Source organism: Manihot esculenta, chromosome 11, assembly GCF_001659605.2.
Source record: "Manihot esculenta cultivar AM560-2 chromosome 11, M.esculenta_v8, whole genome shotgun sequence".
NCBI classification, from domain to species: domain Eukaryota; kingdom Viridiplantae; phylum Streptophyta; class Magnoliopsida; order Malpighiales; family Euphorbiaceae; genus Manihot; species Manihot esculenta.
This window is the reverse complement of record NC_035171.2, coordinates 10,403,035-10,415,878: the sequence shown is the minus strand read 5'-3', so window position 1 is coordinate 10,415,878 and position 12,844 is coordinate 10,403,035. Positions and strand designations below refer to the sequence as shown.

Sequence of the window (12,844 nt, the reverse complement as noted above, 5' to 3'; positions counted from 1 at the left end):
AAGAGAGAAAATTTGTAAGCTTAACCGTGGGGGAGGAATGTAGGGAAGAAATGCTGAGAAACAAAAATAGAATAAATCCAAGAGGAAAGCAAAGAATAAAAATTTAATTTGTTGGATAGATTATTAGAAAAAAAAAAACTATTAAATTAAAAATATTATACTCTCCTAAGTTAAAAAGAAAACGTTTTAAAGAGAACTTTTGAGGGTAGTTTAGTAACATTGTACGATTTTTATTTTTTATTTTTTAAAACTAAAAATAGTTTTCAATTTTTATTATTTATTTTTCAAAATCTGTTTTTTAAAAATTATTTGCATAAAAATAAATTTATACCGGGTTATATAAAAGTAAGTAATAAATTTTTTTTTAAATATGATATAAATAATTATATATAAAAGTAAATCAAATTATTTTTATAAAATATATGATATTATAATAAAAAATTACTATTTAATTTTCATAATAAATAAAATTTATTAGTTAGTTTATCAATTTTAAAAATATATGAAAATATTTTTAAAATTTTAATAATTAATCTTTTTATTAATTTTAACTATTAAAGTATTATAAAAATAAAAAATAATTATTTAATCAATTGATTTTAAAAAATATATTAAAATATATTTAACATTTAAAAAAATTACTAATTAATTATACTATTAATTTTAACTATTAAGTATTATAAAAAAAATTAAAATACTCTCAATATAAAAAGATTAATTCGTAAAAATTTTTATAAAATCGAATAATCAATTAATAAATTTTTTCTTATCATATAAAATAAATAGTAATACAATTAACTGCTAAACTAATAAAATAACTAATTAGTATATTTTTAATACTTTAAAAATGTTTTAATATATTTTTAAAAATTAAAAAATAAACTAATAAATTTTACAAAATAATAAATTTTTCTTACAAAAGAGCTTAAAATGCTTCTATACGGAAGAAATAATTAATAAATATTTTTATAAACTAAAAAATTAATAAATAATTTTTATTCATATCATAGGATTAAATAGTAAAATATTTAAAAATTAAAGCTAATAAAAGGATTAATTAAATTTTTTAAAATTAAGAAGATAATTAATAAATTTTTTATAATATAAAAATTAAATAAAAAATTTCTTACGAAAATAAAATAAAAATATATTTTATAAATTAATTGAATGAATATATATTTAAAAATAATTTTAATTGCTAAAAATAAAATTTTTAAATTATTAATAATAATCTGATAAAAATTATAAAGAAATATAATTATTTAATAGAATATGTAGCAATAATCAAATAAGTGATTTTCAGTTTTTTGTTTTTTAATTTTAAAAATATTTTTTAATAAATATAAAAATAAAAATAAAGCACTGTTCAAATTCTAAGAAAAAGGTTTGGAAAGAAAATAGAATATTTAATATTTTAATAAATATAACACTCCTTTCTCATCAATTTGGAAATATAAAAAGTTGAGAAACATGTCTTTCTTTCTCTTACTTTTTTTTATTATATACTTAATTTTCTTATTTTTTGAAAAAATATTATTTAATTTTTATGATATAAAAAAATTTATTAATTAATTATTTAATTTTAAAAAATATATTAAAATATCTATAATATTTAAAAAAAATAATTATTTTTTTATTAATTTTATTTATTAAATATTTTAATATTAAAAAATTTATTAATTAATTTTTTTAATTTTTAAAATGTCTATTGATTAATTTATTTATATTAAAGACATTTTAAAATTTTTTTATTATATTTAATAATTAAAATTAACAAATGGATTAAATAGTAAATTTTTTAAATATTAAAAATATTTTAATATATTTTTATGTATTAAAATACTAATTAATGAATTTTCAAACTAAGTAATAATTTTTTATTATTTATTATATAAGAGAAATTAAAGAAAAAAAACTTTAGATTTTGTACATTTATATTTTGAAATGATGTTTTTAGTTCAACAAAAAATTAATATATAAGAGAAATTAAAGAAAAAAAAACTTTAGATTTTGTACATTTATATTTTGAAATGATGTTTTTAGTTCAACAAAAAATTAATAAATAAATATTAAGACAATTAAATTTTTGAAAATTTAAAAGATATATAAAAAATAAAGAGTTAATATTAAAAATAAACTCACATTTAAATTATTTTGGATAAAATTTAAATTTTCAGCCAATGATACGCTGTCTATTCTCTTAGATTCGTTATGTACTTTTAGACATATTGTCAACCTACCTATTTATCCTCTTGTGCCAATTGCCATGTTTTTTTTCTTATTTTTATTTAAAAAAATTATTTTTTAATTTTTTAAATTTAATGAAACTCATTAATTAATTTTTTTAATTTATAAATATATTAAAAATTTTTAAAAAAATTAAAAAATCTATTAATTAATTATTTCATTAATTTTAATTATAAAATATCAAAAAAAAAGTCTAAAATGATGAACTAATTAATTTAATATTTATAAATTTAAGAGATTAATTAATGAATTTTATTCATATTAACATTTAATATTTAAAATTAATAAATAGCTGATTAGTAAATTTTTTAATATTTTAAAAATATTTTAATAAATTTTTTAAATTAATAAATTAATTAATTAATTTTACTAAATTTAAGGACTTCTATCTCTCACTAAATTAGAAGTGAGAGTTTTTCTTTTTAATTTAGTAATAAATTTAACTTGTTATTAAATTCGTTACCAAGAGATTGATTTCAAAATTAGTGGAGTTTGAAGAAATAAATACTGCTTTTCATTCTTGGAATCCCACCTTTTCTCTTTTCAATTTAAATTTGTTATTAATATTTTTTTTTATAAAATATTTTTATATTTTTTTATGTTTATAACATTTAAAAAATCAATTAGCGAAAAATATTATTTTAATTAAAAAATTAAATCATTGTAAATAAAATAATTTTTTTTAAATAAAAATAATTTTAAGTAAAATAATTTTTTTAAATAAAAAATCATTTTATACTTTTGACAATTTTATTGACACCTCCTAATATAAATTTGTTAATATATTTTACTTTTAAAATAAAAATAAAATAAAATAAATATATTTTACTTTTAAAATGAAAAAAATAAATTATTTTTTTAAATTTCAAATAAGTTAATTTCGAAAAATATACAGAATCTAAATCCTTTATTAATCCAAAAAAATACTAAACTTTTTATAAAAAAAAATATTATATTTTTAATTTTAAAAATTCATATTTTTTATTTAAATTTAATAACAAATTAAAACCGCTACTACTACGCTTATTAATTGATTGATGTATTTATATATTTACACATCTTTTTTTTTATTATTTTATCATTTCATTCATTTAATTTCTTTCTCTTTTTCTCTCATCTCTTTCATCCTTTTTATTTTATTTTTTTCTTTCTAAATTATTTATCACTTCCCTAATTTCCTCGTTCTCTTAATTTATCTTTCATTTTCTTTCATTCTCAATCATTTTCTACTTTCTATCATTTACCTTCATTTTTATCTTCTCAATAAATTATTTATCATTTCTCTAATTTTTCTTTTTTCTTTCCTTATCCTCTATCATCTTCTTTTCTTTTCTTTTTTTTTTTTCATTTTTTTAATCTTTTCTCCTTTCTTTTTTATCTCAAGTTGTCAAAATACTTAAATATTAAAGAGATTGTCAAGTTGCCAAAGCAACCTACTGGTATTATCTCTTATTTTGTAAACTTGAAAAGATATGATGGGAATAATATTAATCATAAATAAAAAATTTCAAATAAATTAGGAAAAAACTTAATTTTGTATAAAATTAAATATTGCCCCAAAATCTGCACAACAATAAAGATCTCTTTAATCTTTTATTATTTGCTGAAAATAGAATGTCGAATTTTCATAATCACGACCTTTTGTTTGGCATATTTGTTTTATAAAAAAATAAAATTAAATGAATTCTTATAAAATAAATACATGATTTCTTTTTATTTTAAAATGAATTTTTTTAGTTAAAAAATTGAGTTGCTCCATTTTAAATAAAAAAATTAAAAAAAAATAAATTAAATTTTTACAAAATCTTTGATATTAAATAAGGATAACATAATTGCATTACTTGTTACTACTTACTAATCGTATCCAAGACAATTTGTGTACTCTAGTAAACATAGACTTATTTATTTTTCCAATTGAAAAAAATATAAATAATATAATTAAAAGTAATAAAATTTATATTCTCTTTACTAATATATTATTCACGAATATTACTTTATTAAATTATTTTTATAATTAACAAATTTTACATTTTTAATGCATATTTAATAAAGTATATTAAAGATAATTTAATCATTACTATCTATAAAAAAAAAATTTACTATAATTTGAGTCGGTTAAAAAATAAAAATAAAATTATTTTTATGAAAGAATGAGAATATATAAGTACATATTTGAAAAAATATTTATCTTAATTCGGTTTACCATAAATCAAAAACACTTCTCGTCTGATAAATTCACGATAGAGAGGATTCATTTAATTTTATTATTGCCAATAAAATATCAATTGTTGCTTTAAGTATGCCTTCTTCAGCGAAAGATTGTTAGGTTATCTAGCTTAGATTTTTCCTTTTATTTGTGACTTTGTCCTAGCACTGTCAAAGGAAAAGGCAAGCTTTTTTTAATACAACAAACAAAATAATATTAATAATGACGTAATTCACAAGAAATTGTTTTTTTTTTTTTTACCAAAATATAAATAAAAATACATAGAAGAACTTGTATTTAATTACACCAGCATTTTATAAGTAGAACCCAGGAATCAAGTGTAGACGTTCCCCTCCAATTTTAAAACAGAGGGAAGTTATCTTCAAGTTCATTTTTGAAAATCAGTTGCCAATTTTTCTCTCAGGTTTTTCCTTAAGATCTTCCCTGATGGTGCCTTTGGAATGGCTTCCATGAAGAATACACGTCCTATTCTTTTATAAAACACCACCTGCACGCAGCAATTCATCCGATCACCCATTGATGCATAATTTTTATTTTTTAAAAAATAAAATAAAATAAAAAATTCCTAAATCTTAATGGAAAATATGTTTTTTTTGAATATTTTTTATATGTAATTTATTTCTTGAGCATAAATTTTCACTCAAAGAGTAGTTAAATGGACCCATGAGACTGAAGATGTAAAATTACCTGTTTGGAAATATACTGCTTGATTTCGTCTTGAGTGATTTCTGATTTGCCTGATCTTACTACAAATGCAACCGGGACTTCTCCAGCACTCTCATCTTTCATCCTGAAAATCAGAGAAAAATGTCAATTTTTTCACCATAATTTATTCAAAATAATAATAATAATCTACTATGAGTTTTAATTTAGTATTATTGAAATTATTTTCAGAACTGTGACATTTCAAATTCAAGTTTATTATAAGATGTAAAACTCTACACATACCCAACTACGGCAGCATCAGATATTTCAGGATGAGCCAGCAACAAGGCTTCAATTTCGGCAGGGGCAACTTGAAATCCTTTGTACTTGATTATTTCCTTCAATCTATCGACAATAAAGAGCTCATCATCATCATCAATATAACCAATATCGCCTGTGTGCAGCCATCCTTGTTTATCTATGGTTCTTGCTGTGGCCTCAGGATCATTAAGATATCCTGAAAAATTATATAAAAAAAAGAAGAGCTTCCAATTTTAGTTCATTTCCCTTTTTTTTTTCTTCTCATTTTATTGAAGTGGTCCAATTGAAGAGATATTCATTATACCTTTCATGATTTGATCTCCTCGGATGCAAATTTCTCCAGGCTGGTTCCTTGGGAGAGAGTCTCCGGTTTCAGGGTCAACAATTTTCATTTCGGCATTCCTTACTACAGTTCCACAAGCTCCTGGTTTTATGTTGAAAGGCTCCTTGGCAAATGCCAAGCACATAGCGAGCACAGGCCCTGCTTCTGTCATCCCATATCCCTGTGTAAATTTAACCATTAATTGTTAGTTTCCCACTAATCATATCAGCATTAACTAAACCCGGACCGGGAAAAAACCCAGACCGGGACAACTAAAAATCAGTGCTTCATCCAAAAAACAATGGTTCAACCAATGAATCACTAAAAATTAATTAAATATCATATAGATAAACAAACTAAATTATATTTTAATTATTTAAAATCAAAATTTCAATATTTAGTATATTATATTTTTATTTTATATAAAAAATTAATTTTTATTATTATATTAAATATTTTTCAAACGAGTAATAGAAATATATATATATATATATACAGGAAGAGTGAAAACCAAGCATAAATAAAGAGGCGACATACCTGACCAAGTGTAGCTTGAGGAAACTTTGCTCTTACAGTATCTTCAAGCTCCTTCCCTAGGGGTGCTGCGCCTGACTTGAGCATCCTTATCGACGACAAATCATACTTTTCGGTGTCCGGTGACTTAGCGATGGCCAAAACGATCGGCGGCACAATCGGAGCAACAGTGATCTTGTACTTTTGTATCAGCTGCAACAGAGCACCAATCTCAAACTTTGGCATAATCAAAATGGCCGCCCCAACTCGCAACCCACAAAGCATTATCGAGTTCAGAGCATAGATATGGAACATGGGAAGCACACATAGAATCACATCGTCGCTATGAAAATACAAATTGGGATTTTCTCCGTCAACTTGCTGAGCCACACTGGTGACCAGCCCCTTGTGGGTTAACATCACTCCTTTTGGCAGTCCGGTCGTCCCCGACGAATAAGGCAGCGCCACGACATCTTCAGGGCTAATGTCAACGTCGGGCATGTCTCTCTCATCGGCCTCTGATAGCTCCGAGAAGTGCAAGCAACCGTCAGGGGCAGAGTCGATACACAAGATTTTAATACCGTAATCATTGGCTAAATCCTTGACTTTCTCAGCGTAAGCAGCCTGTGTGATTATGAGTTTCGTGTTAGACCCCTTAGCTTGCTTGGCTATCTCAGCCGGAGTAAAGAAAGGATTAGCAGCGGTGGCAATGGCTCCACGAAAGGAAGCTCCAAGAAAGGAAAGAACAAACTCCGGTGAGTTATGCAACAAAAGCATTATAACTTCCCCTTGTTTAATACCGAGGTTGTTAAGCCCGGAGGCGACTCTGCGTGCGGTGAGCTCCACCTCAGAGTAGGTGTAAACATTGCCGGTGACGCCATTAATCAAACAGGGCTTTGAAGAATGGCTAGAAATATTCTCAAATATGTAGGAATGTAAAGGAAGGTGCTTGGGGATATAGATGTCAGGAAGCTTGGAGCGAAATATGAGCTCTTCTTGTTGCTTTAAGACTTGGGTTTCCATTGTAATAAGTTGCAGAGAAATGATGACAGTGATTATGGAGCTCTGACTCTGTTTTGGAAGATTGAAGTTCCCCCTGAGAAATGAAGAGGAAAATTGCAGATTCTGATATAGAGATGCTTGGTGGGTAAGGATGGAGGAGAGGGTTGGTGAAGGAGAAGATTGGGATTATGAAAAAGTTGCGAGATAAAACCGAAAAATGGAAAAAAACAAAGGGGTTGAAAAAGAAAAAGGTCAGATTTGGTGAATGAGAAGATGGAATATGGAGTTGGGTTGGTGAGAAAGGGCTAATATTGGAGGAGGGTAGATGGTGGGGTCCATAGTTTTGGTTGAGAGAAGATTAAGGGATTGACATGAGAGACAAGAAGAGTGAGGTGGCAGGAGGACAGGCTGAGGCCTGAGGGCCTCTATTTTTATTTTATTTCTTTTGGAATTGTCTTTTTATTTTACCTACCACCAAACACTAATCCATTTTTTGTTGGGCAAAATTCGTCAGCCATTTTGGACCACTGCCCTTCACCTACTACACCAATGGCCATCTGGGTTTTCTTGTCTAGCCCAATTCTTGAATCTTGTTAGGATTTTTTTCTTTTATTATAGTTATTGCTAAATATTCTTGTTTGGATTCGGTGCATGTAAACGGTAATGTAAAATGAGAATAAAATTTACATGAAAACTTTGCATTCACAGTATGGATCTATATAGATATGAACTATGTAATTTTTTCCCATTGCTGTATATGTTGCACAGAACCCAGGCTGGGAATTTACAGAATTTACAAAATTTACCAAATTTTGATTCTTGGCATGAGAAGATTTGGTATTTCTTATTGGAGGAAATAGCTACAACCATGTGGGTAGTACACGGAGAGGGCTCTGGTATGGTCCTGTGGTAGGTGAAATTAGTGTCAATTGGACTGCATGAACTGTTTCTTTGATAAAATAATTGTTGAATTCTTTATGAATTTCTAATTGTGATCCGATCTAGTGGGTGGCCACACTTTCAAACACACAAAGTATGAAAATTCAACCAAGAAAAAATAATATAATAAAAGAGGTTCAACTGATCTGGTCCAAATGTGTGTACGTTATAAATATATGTGCTTTAATAAACATGTGACATCAAAGTTTAGAGCCAGGAGTTTAATATTCTTTTCCCCAAAACTATCATTACAATTTGCAGCACAGTTCATATTCTCATATGCATATGATCACATAGAGATTAATTACATATAACTATCATCACAATTTGCAGCACACTTCATATTCTCATATGCATATGATCACATAGAGATTAATTACATATTTCAGTTTTAAATAAGAATTCAACAGCAAATATAATGGCAAAATCATCACTTAATAGCTTAAGACTAGACATTATTGGACGAGCTTTCTCCTGAAAGCTCAAGTCTTGCTGCTCTTTCCATTGCTATCTTTGCATTTGATTGCTCTGCATTTTCTTGCAGTTCCTTCTGCTGTGCATTCTCAAATTCCCCATCATTCTCTTTTGTTGCTTCAAGAAAATTTTTTATTCGGTCCTCGTAGAATTGCTCTATAAATTCCACCTAAGGAAAATCATTGTTACGGTCAGTCAAGATATAGATGATTCATGATAAAAATAGCAAATAAAAACTAAGAGTAACTGAATGAGCTTTCATTTTTGCATAGGCTTAGAACTTCAGCTTTAGCTTTCTCAATTAGTAAGCATAAAGTTCAATGGCATTTGTAAAGAATTACCTCTTCCATGTACTGCTCATGCTGATATTTGGCCTTTCTTCTCAAGATCTCCATGTCCTTGGTTGCCTTGTCTAGCTTCATCTTCAACATGCCATTGGATTCTTCCAGGCCTTTTGCATGATTTTGTTGCTCAATGATTCTGTTATGCAGCAATGGAAGCTGAAGGTTGTCTCTAATCATTTGCCTGATTTGGTTCACCACCATTTCTTGGTATGATCTCATCTCAAATTTCAGCTTAGGCTTACCTGATCAATTTTGCAGCAGAATTATATCTCTCTTACATGTTCTTTGTCCACAAAAATAACATTGATCAATATCCATTTCAAGCATATGCCATATATACCTTTTGAATAGTACTGGTTGAAGGTGTCCACATCTTCTTTCACAGCCATGAAACCGTGAAGTTGGCGCTCCCCACTGGGAAGGAAGTAGACTGGCTGATTATTCCAAGCACTTCTACCTACTCCTTCCTTCGCAAAATGCATATGCAGCCACTCTGCCTCTAAATAACCTCTCAGTGAGCTCTCAAAAATTAAAATACTCTTCCCACAATGTCCATTTGAATTATAGAGGTGTTGAACCTTGACAACAGCATTGTATGAGCTGAACAAGTCCAGAAGCTGTTGATTTGACATGCCAATCCACTGAAATCCACAATTCCATCAATCCAAACAACAGCTAATTAGTAACTGGATCATAGTATCTTAACAAAGAACTTACATATCTATCTGTAAATGAGAAAAGCGCAAATCTCACCTTATTGTTCTCATTCTTCTTGTGGGACGTATTTGTAATGAGAACCATAGGAGGCCAAACTATCTCATGATCTTTATTTTCTTCTTTTAAACCTTTCCATTTACCACATGCTTCATCTCCTATAGCAGCAGAAGTTGCCAGATTACTGTGTAGCTTCTCTTCCAACAGTTGTGCAAGCTCTCGGTGGAGCCTCATTCTTCTCGACCCTTTGGTTTTGGCATGTTTGATCAGGATCTGCAGACCCAAGTACCGTTTGATGGCACCTGCACCACCTTGACATGCTGGACAGTGCCACTGTCTAGCTGGGTCATTGATCTCCTCTGCACTCAAATATTCAAATCCCTTGAGAAATTTCTTGAACCATTTGCTCTTCTTACAACTCCTAGGGCTCCTTGGACTTGCTTCGGAATCATAGTCATCAGTATCGGGCAACGTATCAGAGTCACTATCATTATCATAATCATCTGCAGCAGTATCATTACTACATTGCCTATTCAATATTGGTCCCATAGGTGGGATACCATCAAATGTTGCAGGAATGTCCTTGAAGCTGCTACAAGCTGATTTGGGCCCTTTGTTTCCTCTTCTGAATGATAATGCAGAGTGAGAATCATACCATTTGTGCAGCACTGTTCGAACAGCCCTAGGACGCAAAAGGAATTTATTTGGAGCATTACTTGAAGCTGTCTCCTCATACTTCCTTTTGTGAACAATCTGTTTGCTATCAGCCTCTGCAGAATCGTTAGTACCGGCTATACAGTGACTAAACTGCACAGTTTTATTCACCTCTGGTGGTGATAGGATTTTACTGGTTCTAGCAGGGAAATGCTTTCCATTGCCATTTTCTGAACCTGGCTTTGCATAGAATCCTTTGCTGCACCATCGTTTAGAATGAAATTGAGTCAATTTTGGACATATAATCGCTGATGAAATAGAACAAATGAATGTACAACAATCTGTTCATTTAACACTGAAAGAACAACAATATAAACTAGTAGGTTCAAGAACTATGAGTGGTACTAGATTTTCTTTTTTCTTATGTTTTGGAATGAATGAGTTATATAAAATTTTATGAAAATTCAATTGTGAATCCATAATTGACAGTGTGTAAAACCTCATAAAGTCCAATGGGAAGCTATAACTCCAATTTTCTGAAAGCAATTTCATTTAAACTAAATTGCCAAATTCTGCAATTGATTTCTAAATTATATGTTTATAAATGAATTCTACATAAAATTCACTAGCAAACTGAAATGAATTGCATATTCATTCAGTTCCAAACACAAGAAAAAATTTACATTTGAATAGTTGACTACAGAATTCATCTGATCAATTCCAAAAACAACTTGAAACAAGTTATTTAAATTTCAATTGTTAAGACAAATTGGCCCTTCTAGTAGTACTTTCTTGTAAAAAAAGAAGCATAAAATTGTAGCAGTTGTGATGGAATATCTAATGAGTTCATATAATACGATTGAAGTGCATAAGAAGGTTTATTAAACATGCGCAGACATAACTATAATTATTATATGCCTCTTAAAGAGGCAGTTCTATTTTTGACGGTGCTTGTCATGCTCTATCAGAATTTCTATTCATTTTTCGATTGAATAGATATTTTCCTATAGGAATCATAGACAGAGAACAAGCTGCACCGTTGAAAACAGATACTTGCTTCATATTTTTAGTCTATGTCAACGAGGACAAGACAATAATATATCACTACAAACATGGAGATTACAGGGGACAATATATTATTCCCACACTTGCATTCAGCTGAAGTGAGAGTAGAAAATCCTAAATAACTACCTCTCAAACACCAAGACACTAATGGCTCCTTAAGTCTATCCAATGCTTACCGAGAGTTTTAGAGATCATAGTCACATAAACTTAATCCAATGCTTAACAAAAGCTCCTAAAGTCTATCCATCCACAAAGGAAATACACAATAGAAGCGGTTCAGCTCAAACATGGAAAGGAAAGCCTACCGCTGATACTATAACCACTCCATTTCCCCATGCCAAGAAGTGAACATCTACTTAGAGCTAAGGGATGCAATTAAAATAACAGAATGTTATTTGGTGTCAATAAAAGTGGGCATCCAATGGCTGCCAGCAAAATAATGTCATCAGTATCGTCTGAGAAATTGCCACATGTCAAATATGCTGTTAATGCTTTCTCTCTGTCATTAGAGTTTCTTTCACTTCATTTCTCTTTCACATATATACAAACAATTTGAGGTCACAAAATTCCAATGTCTTCATCTAATGTTTCAAACTGTTAGTACAAGTTCAGTGGCTAATTAAGGATCATTATTAACAAGCACTAGCTCATCTGAATAAGATGATACAAAATGAAACCCAATTAAATACTGTTTAAACTATAAAATGTACTAACCTGCAAGTAAAATTTGGAGCCAGCTCTGTAGACAGTGCCTCTTCCCACTGGCTGAGCACATCCTTAGAAAGAAAATGCTTAAACGTCTCCAACTGTAGGACACATTCACAGTTTAAGCCTGGACATGTAAAAATCTTCAGACCCAATTTGATTTTTGCCTCCACATGCTTGCTTATACATTCCAAGCAAAATGGGTGACCACAGTTCCCATTCTTGATCAGCTGATCATTTTCTTTCCTTTCCCTGCAAATTTCACAGAAATAAAGGGAGGATTCACCTTTTACTTCCACCTGAAGTGATGGCTCAGAAGTTGCCATTTGACAAGTGAACAGAGAAGCCTTTAGAGCCTCCTGGAACTGCAATTCTTCTGCAAATGCAGCATCTAAGTGTAGCAGAGTCTCATCTTCTTCATTTCTGCCCAGGAAAGTTGGGAAGTGGGCATCATTTAGAGGAAAAAGATCAAAGGCTTGGGATATTGCCATTTTTACAAAATCAATTTTGTGGGTTGCTTTAGTTTGATATCTCCTCCCCGTGAAGAGAGCAGCCTATTTAACCTGTGTATAAGAGACCCAGCAAGAACTTATCATGGAAGTTGCCTTCCAGATATATTATTGGACAGCTTCGGCGAGGGGTTAAGCTTTATGGACCTCAAAGTTCTGCTTT

At 29.0% G+C, this 12,844-nt stretch overlaps 2 protein-coding genes across 3 annotated transcripts; both read right to left on the bottom strand.

Moving 5' to 3' along the window:
- Positions 1 to 4,622: 4,622 nt before the first annotated feature.
- LOC110626457 (4-coumarate--CoA ligase 1) lies at positions 4,623 to 7,530 on the bottom strand. Its single transcript, XM_021772370.2, has 5 exons — positions 6,300 to 7,530; positions 5,745 to 5,943; positions 5,423 to 5,636; positions 5,162 to 5,264; positions 4,623 to 4,961 (listed from the first exon to the last, which is right to left on the bottom strand). The coding sequence occupies exons 1-5, from the start codon at positions 7,296 to 7,298 to the stop codon at positions 4,842 to 4,844; spliced, it is 1,635 nt and encodes a 544-aa protein (XP_021628062.1). The 5' UTR covers positions 7,299 to 7,530; the 3' UTR covers positions 4,623 to 4,841.
- An 846-nt stretch (positions 7,531 to 8,376) lies between these two features.
- On the bottom strand, positions 8,377 to 12,844 carry LOC110626455 (protein SUPPRESSOR OF GENE SILENCING 3 homolog). Of its 2 annotated transcripts, none has more exons than XM_021772369.2 (5): positions 12,182 to 12,844; positions 9,788 to 10,658; positions 9,375 to 9,675; positions 9,032 to 9,276; positions 8,377 to 8,859 (listed from the first exon to the last, which is right to left on the bottom strand). In XM_021772369.2, the coding sequence occupies exons 1-5, from the start codon at positions 12,661 to 12,663 to the stop codon at positions 8,665 to 8,667; spliced, it is 2,094 nt and encodes a 697-aa protein (XP_021628061.1). In that variant the 5' UTR covers positions 12,664 to 12,844; the 3' UTR covers positions 8,377 to 8,664. The 2 variants fall into 2 exon arrangements, with proteins under 2 accessions (XP_021628061.1, XP_021628060.1); XM_021772368.2 differs by having other exon boundaries at positions 9,788 to 10,661; positions 12,182 to 12,840.